Raw genomic sequence first — 16,017 nt, forward strand, 5'->3', positions numbered from 1 at the left:
TGGAGTTCAGTAATTTCTTTCTTCATCACATAAGGCTTTCCAGTTTGCCACCTGTTTTACTAGCCTGTTGTAGTCATTTACATCGCTAGTCTGCCCCCTACGGTCAAGCGAGCTCATAACCCCTACCCACTGCCAGGCAAATTCAAGTTGTGAATGTGATCAATGGCAGAAGGGACTTTAAGACTGGACATCATTCGAGAGGTTCATTTGTTCATCTATTCATTCATTCACTCATTCATTTGTTCAAAAAATATGTGAGTATTTGATAAGTGCCAGACACTGGGTTCAAATAAGAATATAAATATTTGGGACTTCTTGTCATTGAGGTATTACGCAATCATACATCTGGAGGAGCTTACCAAGGTGTATGAAATACAGTTGAGGACATAATATTGGCAAATTTTAGGAAATGAAATAAATTCTAAAGAGTGCCAATAATTTAAATGGTCCCAAAGGATGGAGAATTTAAAGAAAGAAAGGGTGGTCAATAATGTAAAATCATGGCTGAGAAGTGAAGTCAAATGAAGAAAAAAATAAAAAGACCATTTCATGAGGTAACTAGGAAATCTCTGGTGACATTTAAGAGGGCACTTAGAGTAGACTAATAAAACCAGGTTCCATAGCGAGAAAGTGAAAATAAGAGCATAAGAAAGAAAGAGATGTGAGTGAAATGGGGGAAAGGGGTGGATGTGAAGAGAAAGAGTGGGGCTGGATGCAGACAGGGAGGTGGGTTGGTTATTTTTTGGGCTATGGGAGATGCCAAGTGAAGAGGACTGAATACGTGCAAAAGAAAGTCTTGGCACCAGAGAGTTCGCAAGGATAACTATAATCTAGAAGGAATTCAATCTAGTTAAAGAGTCATTAATTTAAATTTTGATATTAGAGCAAAATTTGGCAACTTTTCCATGAGCTACATCCACAGGTTACTTCTTGGGACAAATTTTAGGAAGGTATTTTCACAATGAAAGTTTTCTTTAATTGGCACCAACATTCAGTAACAATAAGCTACAAAAGAAAATCTGTTGATTCCCAATTAAGCCTTATTTTCTGGCATTCTACTTGTGACCTCAATGTTTGTAAATATTTCTGGTTCTTTGGTTCTGTTGGAAATAACATTGTTTTCCACAGAGGTATTTAATCTTGGACCAATGAAATCAGACAGCGTCTTTCTATAAAATGCCACCTGATTTCTATAAAATGCCATCTTTCAACACATGTAATAATCAAAGGAAAGCAAGATTAAGATATAGATGATACATTTATATTAGAAAGATAATGTTTATTTTGCTCTTCTGTATATCTACACTAAACATACTATTTCTTCCAACTTTGACATTGAAAAAAATGTAATGGCAACTACATGTTCATCAGATAAGGACCAAATGAACTCAGTAGGAGAAAAAAGGAAAGTTGAGAGTAGTTACTTCTGAATTTTCATAAGGTAATATAGCCTGAGTAAGATGACTTATCAGAATATCTTTATTTCACTTATTAAGCTGTGAAACAGTCAGAAAGAAAATAAAACCTGTCATCTGATTTTGGCTTCAAAAACAATAACTTCCTAAATTACTTCTTAGAAGTACTTTGAAGCAAAAGGCTCATAATGTAATTTTTTAAATGAAGGCACAATTTGAAATGAAAACAAAACTGACTGTTCCCATATGCTAGGAGTAAATTATGTCCTATTGCTGTCCCTCCCTAGGAGACACTCCTGCACCCGAAATTCGATAGAAAAATAAATGTTTATCGGTTGTTGCTTATTCAAGTAGTGTACATACATACAGCACTGAATGTTGAAAATGCTTATCTGTATTTAATGATAACTGAGATATACTGCTTATTGGAAAATGAGAGTAGGATACCCAAATATGTTTATCATGCATTCTGTAAAATGCATGGTAAAAAGTCAACTCAGTTTTTCCTCCATAATACATGAGAAGAACCCTCAAGTGCTTGCTTCTTGATGTCTTAGTTTAAAAATAGAGTATCAGTCTCACAGAAGTACACCTCTGCTAGTCTAGCCTTCACAGCCTATCCCATAGTGAATCCAGATGTACATTACCTCCACCTACTCTTCCATCTCTACCACCATAAAAGTGATGACAATTACAACCTACAAGTGAACCCTGGAAATGCTTCACTGCCTTGTGATCATTGTGATGGCAGTGGCAGGCCATCTGGAGCTGCTGCTGCCATCACACTGGGTGCAGCAGGGAGGTATGGCCAGGTCTGCACACCCATGGAGCCAGCAGGAGCCAGGGACAGGCGGTATCCCCACCCCTTCTGAGTTGGGATGGGGGCTCCCTGGGTACCACTGCAGCTGCCTAAGCCATGACTATGGGCCCAGGCATCCCTGTGCTCCTGGGGCTGGGAGCAGGCAGGAGCCCTGTCTTCCAGGGCAGGGCTGCAGCCACCCAAGTCGTGGGCAGGCAGGGGGAAGCAGGAGCCCTTTTCTCCCGGGTGCAGCTACAGCTGCCCAAAGTCACGGCCATGGACCCAGGACTCCCCTGTGCTGTAGGGGGACTAGGAGCTGATAAGATCCCTGCCCTCTTGGAGGCAGCTAGACCCAGGCATTTCTACACTCTTAGGGGTCTGGGAAGGGCCCCCCGGCCCTCACAGGATCAGAAGTGCCTGCTCCCACTGCCTGGCTTCTCTCTGTTTTTGGAGGAAAGTTGGGACTGAGCCCAGGCGCTGTCACAGCCCAGCCAGGTGTGCACATGCTCAGGGCAGTGCTGACATGCCAGTCCCCTGACAACTCACCCCCTTCTGGGCTTTGGGTGCCAATGAGCATAGGAGGGAATCCAAAGGTGGGCTGACGGCAGCTTGGTGCTGGCCTGCAGGTGCCCCCAGCACCTACAGCCCGGGTGCCATGAATGGCAGCAGGAGGCAGACAGGTTCCTGGGCAGAAAGGGGGTGGATCCCCATTAAGGCCCCACCTTCAGACCAGGGAGGGCCTGCAGGCTGGAGGCCAGGCTGCCAGTCCCATGGACCAGAGTGGGAACTTGCAGTGCCTCTTCTGGACCTGCCTATTGCCGCTCATGAACCAATCAGCATGTACTTCCGCCCCTCTGAGGCCCATAAAAGCCCCAGGCTTAACCAGAGCAGAGCAGATATTGGGATGACCAGCTGCAGAGAGGAGCTACCCACTCTAGGGCCTCCTCTCTGCTGAGAGCTGCAGATGATGGGACGACCAGCTGCAGAGAGGAGCTACCCTCTCTGTTGAGAACTGAACAGTCATTGGGATGACCTGCCTACAGAGAGGAGCTACCCTCTCTGCTGAGAGCTGAACACTCATTGGGACACCTTGGCTATGGAGAGGGGCTGCCCACTGCAAGTTTTCTCTGAGCTATTCTAGTGTTCAATAAAGCTCCTCTTTGTCTTGTTCAACCTCCACTTGTCTGCGTACCACATTCTTCCCGGTCACGGGTCAAGAAATCGGGACCCACTGAATGGTGAGGCTAAAAGAGTTTTAATACAAACAGGGCTGAAACATGCCCCTTGCTTGCCACATTGCAGGTGAAGACAAGGAGAGAAGAGCTGCAGCCCTGTGGGGGGCCCAGACCTGGGAGCTCCCCGAGCCAGGGCTGTGACTCCCGCTTTGGGGCTATGCAGTTTCTGGTGTCTCTAAGCTTCCAGGCATGACCACATTCCCTGGTGCCAGCCGGGGAAGCTGCTTGTGGTGTACCTGGTCCGGCCACAGCCTCACAAAGAGCCCATGCCAGCACCTGGAGCTGCCCACCTCACGGCAGCAGCCAGTTTGTTTGCCTGTACAGTGGCCGGACACCACGCTCGCTCACATGCCCCTTGCCACTTCACGCCTGACTTGCAGTCTCCCTTGAAGGTGTGGGAACCAGCTCGGTAATGTGAACTGAGTGCAACCTGCCAGGCCAAGTGGGCATAATGAGCCCAGTGGGCCCGAGCAAAACTCGGGCAAAGGTGCCCACCAGCCACAGGTTTCCAGCCAGGAAATTGACACCCCAAAGGCCCCATAACAATTGTTTGTACAAACAGGTTTAGGGATTTCAAAAATCTCAACCAACCATCTTAATGATTCTGAGTAAAATCATTGCACAAAGTTTAGCAGGGAATTCCTCTCTTTGAAGTTGTTACAGAGATTGCAATTAAGGACACAAACCTGAAAATGTTTCCAATTAATATAACACTGATTTATTAGAAATTAAGGAATTTATTCCACAACCTATTCAAACAGATTCCAAGTCCAGCTGAAAATAAATAAAAATTTATTTATCATCAAGGGTCCATATTTGATATTGGGATAAGCACTAAATAAAAAGCCTATTGTGCTAGGAGCTCAAAATTTCAGACAGAAATTTATGTAGCACTCAAACAAAAACCTGTATAACACGTGATCTACTTACCCCTGCAAGGCTTTCTCTCCAAACCAGTCTCCTTTTCCTAAAGTTCTAAGAAAGACTGGGTCTTCACTTGGTGAATCTTCACGAGTGACATTTACCTGCAAAGAGAAACAATGAAAGTCTAAATCCACTGCTTACCCACAGTGGACAAAGGAACACTAATTAATGAAGTTAATTCCATTTCTTGTTTCTTTTCTTAATTTATTTTTATAAAGAAAAAGCATTTAAATTACCACTAACAGGACCAAAGAACAATATCACAAATTCCCAGGAAAACCACAAGAGCTTACCTCCAAATATTTTGTTATCCTTTCAAGTTATTTTAGAGAAATAATACATTACTAGTAAATTTGATCTCACTCCTCATCTCCATTCTAATTTTCCTGCCTTTATGAAGCAACCATTATAATGAACTTACTGAGCATTCTGTCCATCTTTTTTATGTGTTTATGTACATGTATTTTTAAAATATATTAAAAACATAAGTAGTATTCCTCATTCTGCAACTTACTTTTTTCTCTTAATATTGTTTTAATTATTTATTCCATGCTCTTAGGTATAAATCTATTTCATTCATTTTAATGTATGAGTTTTGTTTCATTATATAAATATATTTACTTACCCATATCCTATAAATTGGCAATTATATTGTTTCAATTTTTTTCTTTCTTTTATTCTTTCTGCTGAAATGAACATCCTTCTAAATGCCTCCATATGCATATCCTAGTTTCTCTAGGATAAGCCTGTCCCTTTCCCTGAGAAGAATCCAGCTTTCATTTGAAGACACATCACATTTTCATAAAGATTTCTTGCATGGCTGTAACTGACTATATCCCTCATAATCCACATGCTTCATTTGGTAGGATTTCTATTTCTAAAGATATATAAATTACATATAGGCCCTTTTTTTACTAGAATAAATAAAATGCCCTTAAAAGAAAGTTGTATTTCTTTGACATTCTCCACAAATTATAATAAGCACTCAATAAATAGTTGTAAATTGTTTTAACAGAATGTGTCATTACTAACAAGACAGATAGCCTAGTACACACAGGACTTGTGACTTAACAGAAGGCAAATGATAATGTTTTTTGTTGCATGAATGAAAACAAAAATAGAGTAACTTGTACCTTTGTGTTAATTCACTTCTCCCTTAAGCTCTACTAACATTCATAAAACTGTCTATGTGTCAGCCAGAAAGGTTAAATAGTTAAAATTCACCTACCCGGAAAATGTGATGAAGTAAAAAAACGAATTTCTTGAGACAATGCCAAACACTTAAACACATTTAATAATACTATGCTTCAGGTTTCTGAATCTAGAGATTAGATGTCAAAGACCAGAATTTTTATAAGTATTAAGAAGGTCTGTGTAAGGTGGAGGAAATTCAATTATTATTCTCCACTGATCCATTTGATTACTCCTCCACACAGTGTTTCAAAACCATGGAAATTCAGATTTTAACACTTTTACTTACCACTAAGCTGTGTCACTGTGTCTCTGTGTCTCTGTGACCACTAAGCTGTATCACAGAGACACTAATTTGTATGCCGAAGAGGATTTGATAGATGCAGAATCTTCAGTAGGGAGTCTGATCTAAAATAAAGGTTACTGGGCCCTTATTCTTGAGGTTTTGATTCACCCATGTTCATATAAAAGCTAAAATGTATTTTCTTTGTTTAAACAGTATTCCATTATATGAATATTATGCAATTTACTAATTCTGTAGATATAAATGTGGGTTGCTTCCAGTTTTATTTTTGTTATACTTTGTTTTTATGGTGCTATTAACTGTGTTACTGTGAACATTCTTATACATGTGCTCTAGTGTCTATGGGTAAGAGTTCACTAGGGCCAATGTTTATGAATAAAGAACAAGGTTATTAAGTATATACGTCTTCCATTTTACTAGGTATTAACTCACTGTTGGTACAATCTTACATTCCTACCATCAATGGATGAAAATGCATATTATATTATATTATATTGTTATCAATACTTAATATTGTCAGACTTTGATTTTTTTCCAGAAAGGTAGGTATTACATGGCATTTCCCTTATTATTAATAGAGGTGGGAGATTTTATCATCTTAGTTTTTGAGCCACTTGTGCTTCTTTTGATTATGTGTCTGATCATGCTTTTTGCCTATTTTTCTATTGGACTGATTATATTTATTTTTGTTGTTGTTCATTCACAAGACTACGGTTTGTCTAAACCATCTTTATGGTGTCTTGTTGAACACATGTATTAATTTTAACGTAATTACACTTAACAATGTTATATTTTATTGTTTGCATTTTAAAATATCTTATTCAAGAAATCCTTTCTTATCCCAAGATAATAGAAGTATTCTCCCAATTATCTTTTAATTTTTTCCTAATTTTTCTTTTCACATTTACATCTGAAACTGGCATTATGTATGGTGTGAGCTAGTAATCCAATTTTATTTACGTCCCTATGCATAACCAATTGTTGTGATATCTGTAGTGTCCATGCCATCCTAAATCAAGTTTCCATATTATCATGGATCTTTGTCTGGGCTCACCATTCTTACACTGACATATTTGTCTGGTTTTCAGTCAAATTAAGTCCACATTTTTTTCCATTACCTGAACCTTATAATAGGTCTTGATATCTACTGTAGTAACTCCCAATATGTTTCTCTTTCTTTCGGATGTTCTGCCATGTTGGTGTTTTGCTCTTCATTATAATATTTTAAATAAAATTTTCTTCTTAAAAGACTTGAACGTTTTCTTGTTATAGATAGGCCTAGATACTTGATTTTTGAAATGGTATTTTAAAAATATATTTTAGTTACACGTTACAGTATTTAGAAATGTACATGAATTTTTAAGTTATCATATAGTAAAATTTACCTCTATCATATAGCAAAATTTACTTCTTTTTTGGAATACAGTTGTATGAACTTAAACACATGGATAGCTTTGTCTAATTCCCAGAACAATTAGATGCAGAACAATTTCATCACCTCCAGAAACTCCTTCATGCTATGTATTTATAGTCATATCCTTCTCATTCCTCACCCCTATATTCTGTTCTGCATCAAACTAATTTTATCTTTTTGAGAATGTCATATAAATGAAATAATACAATATTTAACCTTTTCAGACCTTTTTTTTTTCTTAGCATTAGACCTTTAAGATTCATCCAAGTTGTTGCAAGATTCAATAGTTTATGTTTTTTATTGCTGACTAATATTTCATTGAATGAATATAACACAATTTGTTTATTTCTAGTTTTGGCAATTATGAATAGAGATGCTACAAACACTGACTCAGAGTTTTTTGTGTGAGCTATATTTTCATTTCTCTAGAATAAATATCACAAAGAGTAATTGCTGTGTCATAGGGTAAATGTTTATTTAACTTTATAATAAACTGCAAATTGTTTTCCAGAATGGCTTTACCATTTTGCATTCCCAGGAGTAGTGAGTGAGAATACCGGTTGCTCTGCATCCTCACTAGCACTTGATATATTTAATTTTTGTTTTTAGATTTAGCCATTCTATTAAGTATGCAGTAGTATCTCAGGATTTCAATATGCACTTTTCTAATGACTAATCATTATGAACACCTCTTCATGTGCATATTTGCCATTTGTGTATCTTCTTTGCTGATGTGTTCAAGTCATTCATTCATTTTTTTTAAGGTGGGTACTTTGGTGTTTTTTGTTGATTTTTAGGTGTTTTTTTATAGGATCAATAAAGGATAGGATCAATATAAGCCCCTTACCAGACGTGTACTTTTAAAATAATTTTCCCTGTTAGTAATTTGTCTTTCCATTCTCTGAACAGTGTTTTTCACAGAATAAAAGTTTCTAAATTTGATAAAGCCCAATTTATCATTTCTCTTTATGGATTGTGCTGGCGGTGTCATGCCTAGGAACTCTTCCCTATCTAATCACAAGTCATACATTTCTCTTGAAAGTTTTATAGCTTTATGTTTTACTTTTAAATCTATTACCAATTTTCATTTAATTTTTATATAAGGTATAGTCTAGGTCAAGGTTCCCCTGTTTTGGTCCATGGATTACCAATGGTTCCATCACCATTTGTTGAAAAGACTTTCCTTTTGTTGTCAGTTACTTTCATTTATTGATTGCTCTGTTTCTCACCTTAAGTATGTTAACTGTAGGCATGTTGTAGATACCACTTAACAAGGCAAGAACTTTCTCTTACATTCTCAGTTTGCTGAGAATTTTTATTATGAATGGATGTTACACTTGTCACACCCTTTCACTGAATTGTTTGGCATGATAATGTGATTTTTTTCTTTAGACTGTTAATATGGTAGAATATGTTGAATGATATGGCTTTTTCAATATTCATTTATAGTAAAATATCCAGTTGTATAACGTCCAATACAGCCACTGCTAGCAGCTATTGCAATGTGGCTACTACTACTGAGAAATTAACATTAAAGTTAAGTTAGATAATTTTACTTCAGATAGCAACTGTGACTAATAGCTATTATATTGGGTTGTGTAGAGATATAGAATGGTTCCATTAATAAAGAAAAATGTACTGAATAATGCTGATTTTGCTAAACTCTTATTAATTTTAATAATATATATGTCTACATAAAATCCTAAAAGAAACTAAAAACATATCATGTATAAATAATTACTGTTTCTCTATTTCCAAATATTATTTATTTTTCTTAACTTACTATTGTATTTGGGATGTCTAGTACCACACTAAACAAAATTGGTAATAATGTGTATCTTTATCTTGTTCTTGATATTAAAAAAATGTTTCTCAGAGGTTTCACCATAATGTATACATAAACATATGTATACATATGCAAATAAAATTTCCATAAGAGAATACTTTTTATATTAAAAAACACTGAGCATTGTGTTAAGGCAACATGTTTAATTGGCATGTTTAAATACTTGTTAATTTTATGAAGCGAAGCCATGTGATTTTAAATGCCATTTGATAGACAAGAATTTTTGAATCACATTTTTTTTTCTAATGGTAGGATACGAGGTATGTTGAATGGAATCAGAAAAATCAAAATGCATTTGAGCTATTATTAGAACTCTGCAACTTTGCTTACCCATCCTGTTCAATTTTGGTTTGATTTATTTATAAAGAGATAGTCCATTTTGTGATGCGACACAACTGCAGGGACATATGCAGGAAACTTCGGTGCTTCATAGTTCACTGTTGGAGAAGCAAGTCACGTTTCCAGGCAACTGGAATGGAGTGATTGAAGTATAGAGAACTAACTGAGCTTCTACTTGAGGCAGCACCAGGTGTTTTAGCCATCATCACTATCATCACTGCAAGCATTCTGCCTCAGGTTTTAGAAAAATCAGATTGCACAGGCTTAAAGGGGGAAAAACAAGTACTGCAATGCTTATTTTATAATGCTTCTCTCTTTGTGTGAATGTGCTTAATGGAAGAATAAAAATTGTTTTACACTTAAATAAGTGGAACTGAACAAGGGGAATTTCATTTGTAGCTTGGCAGCCCCTGTGGTGTCTCTCTATCTCACAGCATTTTCTAAGAAAAAGCCAGTTTGGTGGTAGCAAGAAATAGATCTCGGCCAAGGTTATCCTTTATACATTTTTTAAATGCATGGGAAAACAAGTTAACATCTATACACCTAAAAAAAAAAAAACATATAACATATAATTGTAGAAAATTCCAGTTCTACAACTCATTTGCCTGCTCAACTGAGCCTACTCTCATTATTCACCTCTCTTTCCTGCTCTTTGCCATTAAGTATGCTGACCTCACCTTCTGCTTAAGACTTAATATATTCTAATTATTGTATATGTTGACATATTCTTAATGATTTTAATATGTTAGAATTAGAGCTAATATAATTAATATTGTTAGTATATTGGTATTAGAATGAATAAAATTAATACAATTATTATGTAATTTACATAACTAAGAATCATAGCAGCTAACCTGTGTGACCTAAAAAAGTAAGTTAGTAGAAATGTATGTCTGGTTTAAAGTAAAAGATCTTGAATGTGTCAAGAGAGTCTAATATATTAGTACTACTTCCCTCCCGGAATCCCCAGAGTGCTCTGAAATATTGCCAAGGGAATTGGTTCCTGTGGTGTAATTTCCACACTGTTTTTCCACTTATACTTACTACGAAACTCGTAAAAAGGCACAACTAATGCACCTGTCTTCAGCTGAAACTGGTTACAAAGCACTACTTTTAGGCAGTAAAATTTGCAGTAACAGGGTGGTTAACAAAAGACTGTCAGAAATCCATCTCAAAGGATAAACACATCACTGCATCATAGCGAAGAATTAGCAATGTAGTAAAGAAAAAACAAATCTAGAATGTCAGGACAAATTCCCTGGGCAACTTTTCAAATAATTTACATCCATGGTAATTTTCAATTTTCCCTGATTCTTTAGTCAATCTAAACAATAAGATGATAAATGATAAGCTCTAACAATCTATCATATAAACTACGAAATATTAAAATTTTCTTATCTTCTAACATTGGAAAATACAAGATATAATTTTAACTATAACCATGGTCAGACACGTCATTTCATGATACCTTTTAAGAAGTCAGCCTTGAGTTCTACTTCTATCCCAGGCATTCAGAGATCAGTCAAAAGAATAGGAATAATAAAAATATAAATATTGTTGTCTTCATTTTTGTGTGACATGCCACTGGTGTAAATATTGACATATGCGTACAGTTGATCCAAAAGTAGTCCAAGGAGAATTATCTAAATTGTGATTCAACAATAGTTATAATCTTCCACTGCATTCTATTCACTGTAGCTCTGTAAATCTCTCTATAAATGAGCTATAAGTTACAGAGTCAGTCATTTTGTTAAATTAGAAGAAATAAATTTGCTTCATTTATAAAGTGATAATTATAAAAATGGAAACTGGCATATCAATTCCTTTCTATTCGCATTTCCTTCTCCATCTCTTTCTATACTTAGTACATACAGAGACATGAATTCCTTGTAATGATATATAATAAAGAAACATAAGTTTAAATCATAGGTTATCATGTAATGACACAAACAAAAAAATGATTATAGCTTTACTGTGGAAATAAATTTAAGGTATTTTAGTAATATAATAGTATAGTATTAATCTAAAAGAAATTCTATTTTCCAATTCACTCAGTTTCTTAGTTTTAAGATATAAGTAAGTTCATATTGTTGAAAAATTAAAAGTTTTAGAAATAAAGTATGATTTTTCATTCATAACCCTTGTCTACCCCATTTTTATCCCTTCCTTTATAATTTATCACTTTTAGTAGTTTTTACTATCAATATTTCTTTATGAAAATAACTTAAAACATTAATGTATATCTCTCCTTATCATCCTCAGAGTATTCAGCAACTTGCCTAAGGGCATTAAAATGACTTAAGTTTCGTAACAGGATTAAAATTTAGGCCATCTGATTTCAAAGCCCAGATGTTTTATTATAGCAAGGTTACTGCTTCTAATGACTTGATGAATTTTGTAAGTGACGTAAGTACTTTCTTTCTCTTTTTTTGGAGGCAAAGTCTTGCTCTGTTACCCAGGCTGAAGTGCAGTGGCACCATCTTGGCTCACTGCAACCTCTGCCTCCTGGGCTCAAGCAATCCTCCTGTCTCAGCCTCCAAAGTAGCTGGGATGACAGGCATGCACCATCATGCCCAGCTAATTTTTTCTATTTTTTGTATAGATGAGGTTTTGGCATGTTGCCCAAGCTCATCTTGAACTCCTGAGCTCGAGTGATCCACCTGCCTCGGCCTCCCAAAGTGCTGAGGTTACAGGCATGAGCCACCGTATCCAGCCGGTATTTTCTTTTTTATTATATTATTTTAATTATGGAGATCTTTCTATTCACACAAATATATCAGTGTCATCTAATATTATGATTATTAGCAAGTAGGCTACTTACCGGTCTTCAAAAGTTACACCTTTTTTTCCCTCCTGCATCATTTTTTGTAAGATCCATTCTCTAATACCTCTCCGTGTCAAAAAATGGAAGAAACTCATATAGCACAAGACTGTGCATGTGTTCCTACTAGAGTTACTAACCAACCCCAGGCTCCCCTAGTGCATCACTATCTTGTGCCACCAAAGCTTACCGTTCCTTTGCTGATGATAAAGAAGGTGTCCCCTCTTGCACCTTGCCTGATAATATATTCTCCATTTTCATAGTGGGTCTGAAAAGTAGAAACAATAAGAAAAAAAATTAAGCAGGGAGTAAGCTACCAAACAGCTCAGCCTCTTCAAATATCAACCCCCAGGGATACATTCATCCTAACGCAATTTTATCCAAGCCTAGAATCATCATGATTTAATAACGAATATTAGTCAATGTATGCAATAATTACAAAGATATCATTTCTATAATGCTCATCTTCAAGACTGCTTTTAATGTCATTTTCTAGGTGATTATATCATACCTTTAAATTCATTCATTTCAATTGTTTGATGAAAATATTCTTTTCTCCCATCAACTGAGCATGAAACAAAATAGCAGAGCTCCTAATAATATAGAACTACTCATTCTATGTTATTTTATGTGTCATTCTCATTGAGTTTTATATTCTCATAATTAGAGCCTTTTTTTCCTAAGAAATTGTTACAGCATGTAAAAATCTTCATTTGAAACCAGGTTGATTTTTATTGTGGATTAGATGACCCTAGTTACTTAAGGCACCACTTCATGCTTTGGTGTTCTTGCTTCAGCAGTTTAGATTTGGCCCTGTCAAATGGAATGTCTTAATTTTATGGACTGAATTCTGGTCCAGCATCTGTGAGCTTATAAACTATCAAACGAGGAGTGAGGTAAGGCCGCAAAAGGATTATCACAGTCAGTATGTCAGTATTCTGAAACAGACACCACAACCAGGTCTGTTTCCAGGGTGAAGATTACTTCTGCAATGAACAAAAGTAATTTCAATAAGGAGAGGTCAGAGAAAGTATACTGCTGGGTCAAGCGGTCTAACAGAAAAATGAGAACTGTGCCATCTGGCCCTATCCTTCTCTGCAGCATAGCAGAGAAGCTATATTTTTGGGAAATAAAACATTATTTTGCACACTCCTAACAAAACACAATTCATGGTTTACGTGCAATACCCATTAGGCTGATGGTTGTTATTTGTCCTTATGCTTCAATACAGTTTTTCTTAACACCTAAAGTGCTAAGATTGCCTTAAAATTGCCTTTCATTAATACTTGACATTGAAAAGAGCCATTATTTTCTTAGTGTATCTAGAAAGTTAACATACTACCTAATTTGCTAATTTTTTTTTGCTCAAAAGTAATTCAGTTTTCTAGGAACAAGATTTTTAAATAAAAAAGGTATTCCTTATTCCTTTCCCTCAGTTTCAACCACCACAGTCTGATATGTACACTTCAAGACTTTTTTTCCATGCTTTTAACAACCACCACCCCATCCTGCACACACACGCATACAAATAATTATTTCTAAATAAAAATAATATTATAGAATGCATATTCTTCAACTGTTTTATTTCATTTAACAAGATATCTATGCTGCACTAAAATGGAAAGAACTTTACAACATGCAGATTTGAAAAACAAAATGGTAGTGGTCCACTTTCATGTATTCATTTAACAAACACCTTTTTGAGACAGGGCCTCATTCGGTTGCTCATTCTGTTGCAGTGGCCCGATCATGGGTCATTGCAGCCTTGACCTCCCAGGCTCAAGTGATCCTCTCACCTCAAATCTCATCTTAAATTGTAGCTTGCATAATTCCCACAGGTTGTAGGAGGGACCTGGTGGGAGATAACTGAATCACGAGAGCCATTTCTTCCATACCGTTCTTGTGGTAGTAAATAAGTCTCATGAGACCTGATGGTTTTATAAGGGGTTTCCTCTTTTGCTTGGCTCTCATTGTCTCTTGTCTGCCACCATGTAAGATTGCCTTTTGACTTCTGCCATGATTGTGAGGCCTCCCCAGCCATGTGGAATTGTGAGTCCATTAAACCTTTTTCTAAGTTACCCAGTCTTAGGTATGTCTTTACCAGCAGTATGAGAATGGACTAATACAGCCTCCCAAGTAGCTGGGACCACAGGTGTACACTACCATGCCCAGTTAATTTAATTTTTTTTTTTTTTTTTTTTGTAGAGACAGGTTTTCCCTATATGTTGCCCAGGCTGGTCTCAAACTCCTGGGCTCAAGTGATCCTCCCACCTTGGCCTCCACAAGTGTTAGGATTATAGGTATGAGCCAGTGTGCCTTTCCAGCAAACATTTCTGAGGGCCTCAGAGTCAGGCCTTTTTATAGGCATTGATAATACAAAGATGAGTAGGGTAAAATCTCATAATAGCACCATCCACTGGAAATGTTCTATAACTGTATTGTCCAATATGGTAGCCATAAGACACATGGGGCTACTGAGCATTTGAAATATGACCAGTGTGACTGAGAAGCTGAATTTTAAAATTTATTTAGTCTTAATAAATTAAAGTTTAAATAGTCACACATAGTAGATACCGTATTGGGTAGCAAAGGTAGTAGCAGAGTTACAGCTGTAGCTTTGGGGCAAGGGGGAGAGGAGAACATCTTTCCCACTCTTGATACTTCCTTCCAAGTGAATGAAGCTCAATTAGTAAAACTAAGTACCTGTCTCTTCCCCTTTCCTCACTCTGCACCAGCAGAGGTGGCATGACTCATCTGATTGATAAACGTGGAAGTAAACAGCTATGTATGCTCATCTCAACTTTTCTTCTTTTCCTCATGGAAGGGAACTTCCCACAGAGGGCTGGCATTGCTGCTTCTCCAGGGAAAGGCCCTTCTCTTCACAATAGTGAAGTTTGCCCCTGTCTGAGCTTCTGTGACAGGGCAGATAATTCTGCCCAATGATACAGTTCAATTTGGGAAGACTAGCTGGCTCTCATACCTAAGGTACATCCTGTAACCCAGATTTTATTAGTAATAATGGTAATGTTTTGCCTCCATTTATCCTACTCTTTGTCTTGTTTCTCACTTGGTTCCTAATTCAAGATCACTCAACAATGCCACAATAATCCAGTATGCAAAATGCTTTCCTGTATAGAAGTACAGGGCTATATATGTGAGAGCACAGTCTGGGAGACATGTGACTTCCCAAGAGCTTCTCCATGGAGGATTCTTGAGCCCCAACAGAAGGATAAAGAGGTCACCAATGTTCAGCAGGTTAAAAACACCTCAGAAAGAGGAGAATAAGCAGCTCATTATGATCAAATAATACTAGTGAATACACAATTATTTTGGAAAAAGTAGAAAAATGCAAATAAAAAGCACCAAAAATTGAAGAACTCTTAACCTATGTGAGCTCATTCCCCTCATCCATCTCCTTTTAAAAAGCATATCCCTATCCATGTGATAGTTATTTTCTTTCAGAAAGCCAAAATTATTTGCAATATATTAAAATGAGTGAACGGAAGGGGTTCTTAACCTCAGCACTATACATTTTGAGGCCATTCGTTCTTATTGCAGGGAGATGTCCTGTACATCCAGTTTTGCTGCAAGATGTTTAACAGAGTTGCCAGCCTCTTCTGACTAGATGCTAGTAGCACCCTAACCCCAGTTGCAGAAATCAAAACTATCTCCAGACATTGCTAATTACTCCATTGGGAACAAAACTGCCCCCAGCTGATAGCAATTACT

General features: G+C 36.8%; 1 protein-coding gene across 4 annotated transcripts in view; it reads right to left on the reverse strand.

Moving 5' to 3' along the window:
• PRKG1 (protein kinase cGMP-dependent 1) overlaps positions 1-16,017 on the reverse strand; it is a 1,321,998-nt gene that overhangs the window by 236,250 nt on the left and 1,069,731 nt on the right. For all 4 annotated transcript variants that reach the window (XM_054503395.2, XM_054503394.2, XM_063669971.1 and 1 more), the window contains 2 exons: positions 12,479-12,556; positions 4,380-4,474 (listed from right to left, as the gene is read on the reverse strand). In XM_054503395.2, coding sequence (XP_054359370.1) covers positions 4,380-4,474; positions 12,479-12,556 — 173 coding nt within the window. The remainder of the gene's footprint in view (positions 1-4,379; positions 4,475-12,478; positions 12,557-16,017) is intronic.

The sequence above is a fragment of the Pongo pygmaeus genome, chromosome 8 (assembly GCF_028885625.2).
Source record: "Pongo pygmaeus isolate AG05252 chromosome 8, NHGRI_mPonPyg2-v2.0_pri, whole genome shotgun sequence".
In the NCBI taxonomy this organism is placed as follows: domain Eukaryota; kingdom Metazoa; phylum Chordata; class Mammalia; order Primates; family Hominidae; genus Pongo; species Pongo pygmaeus.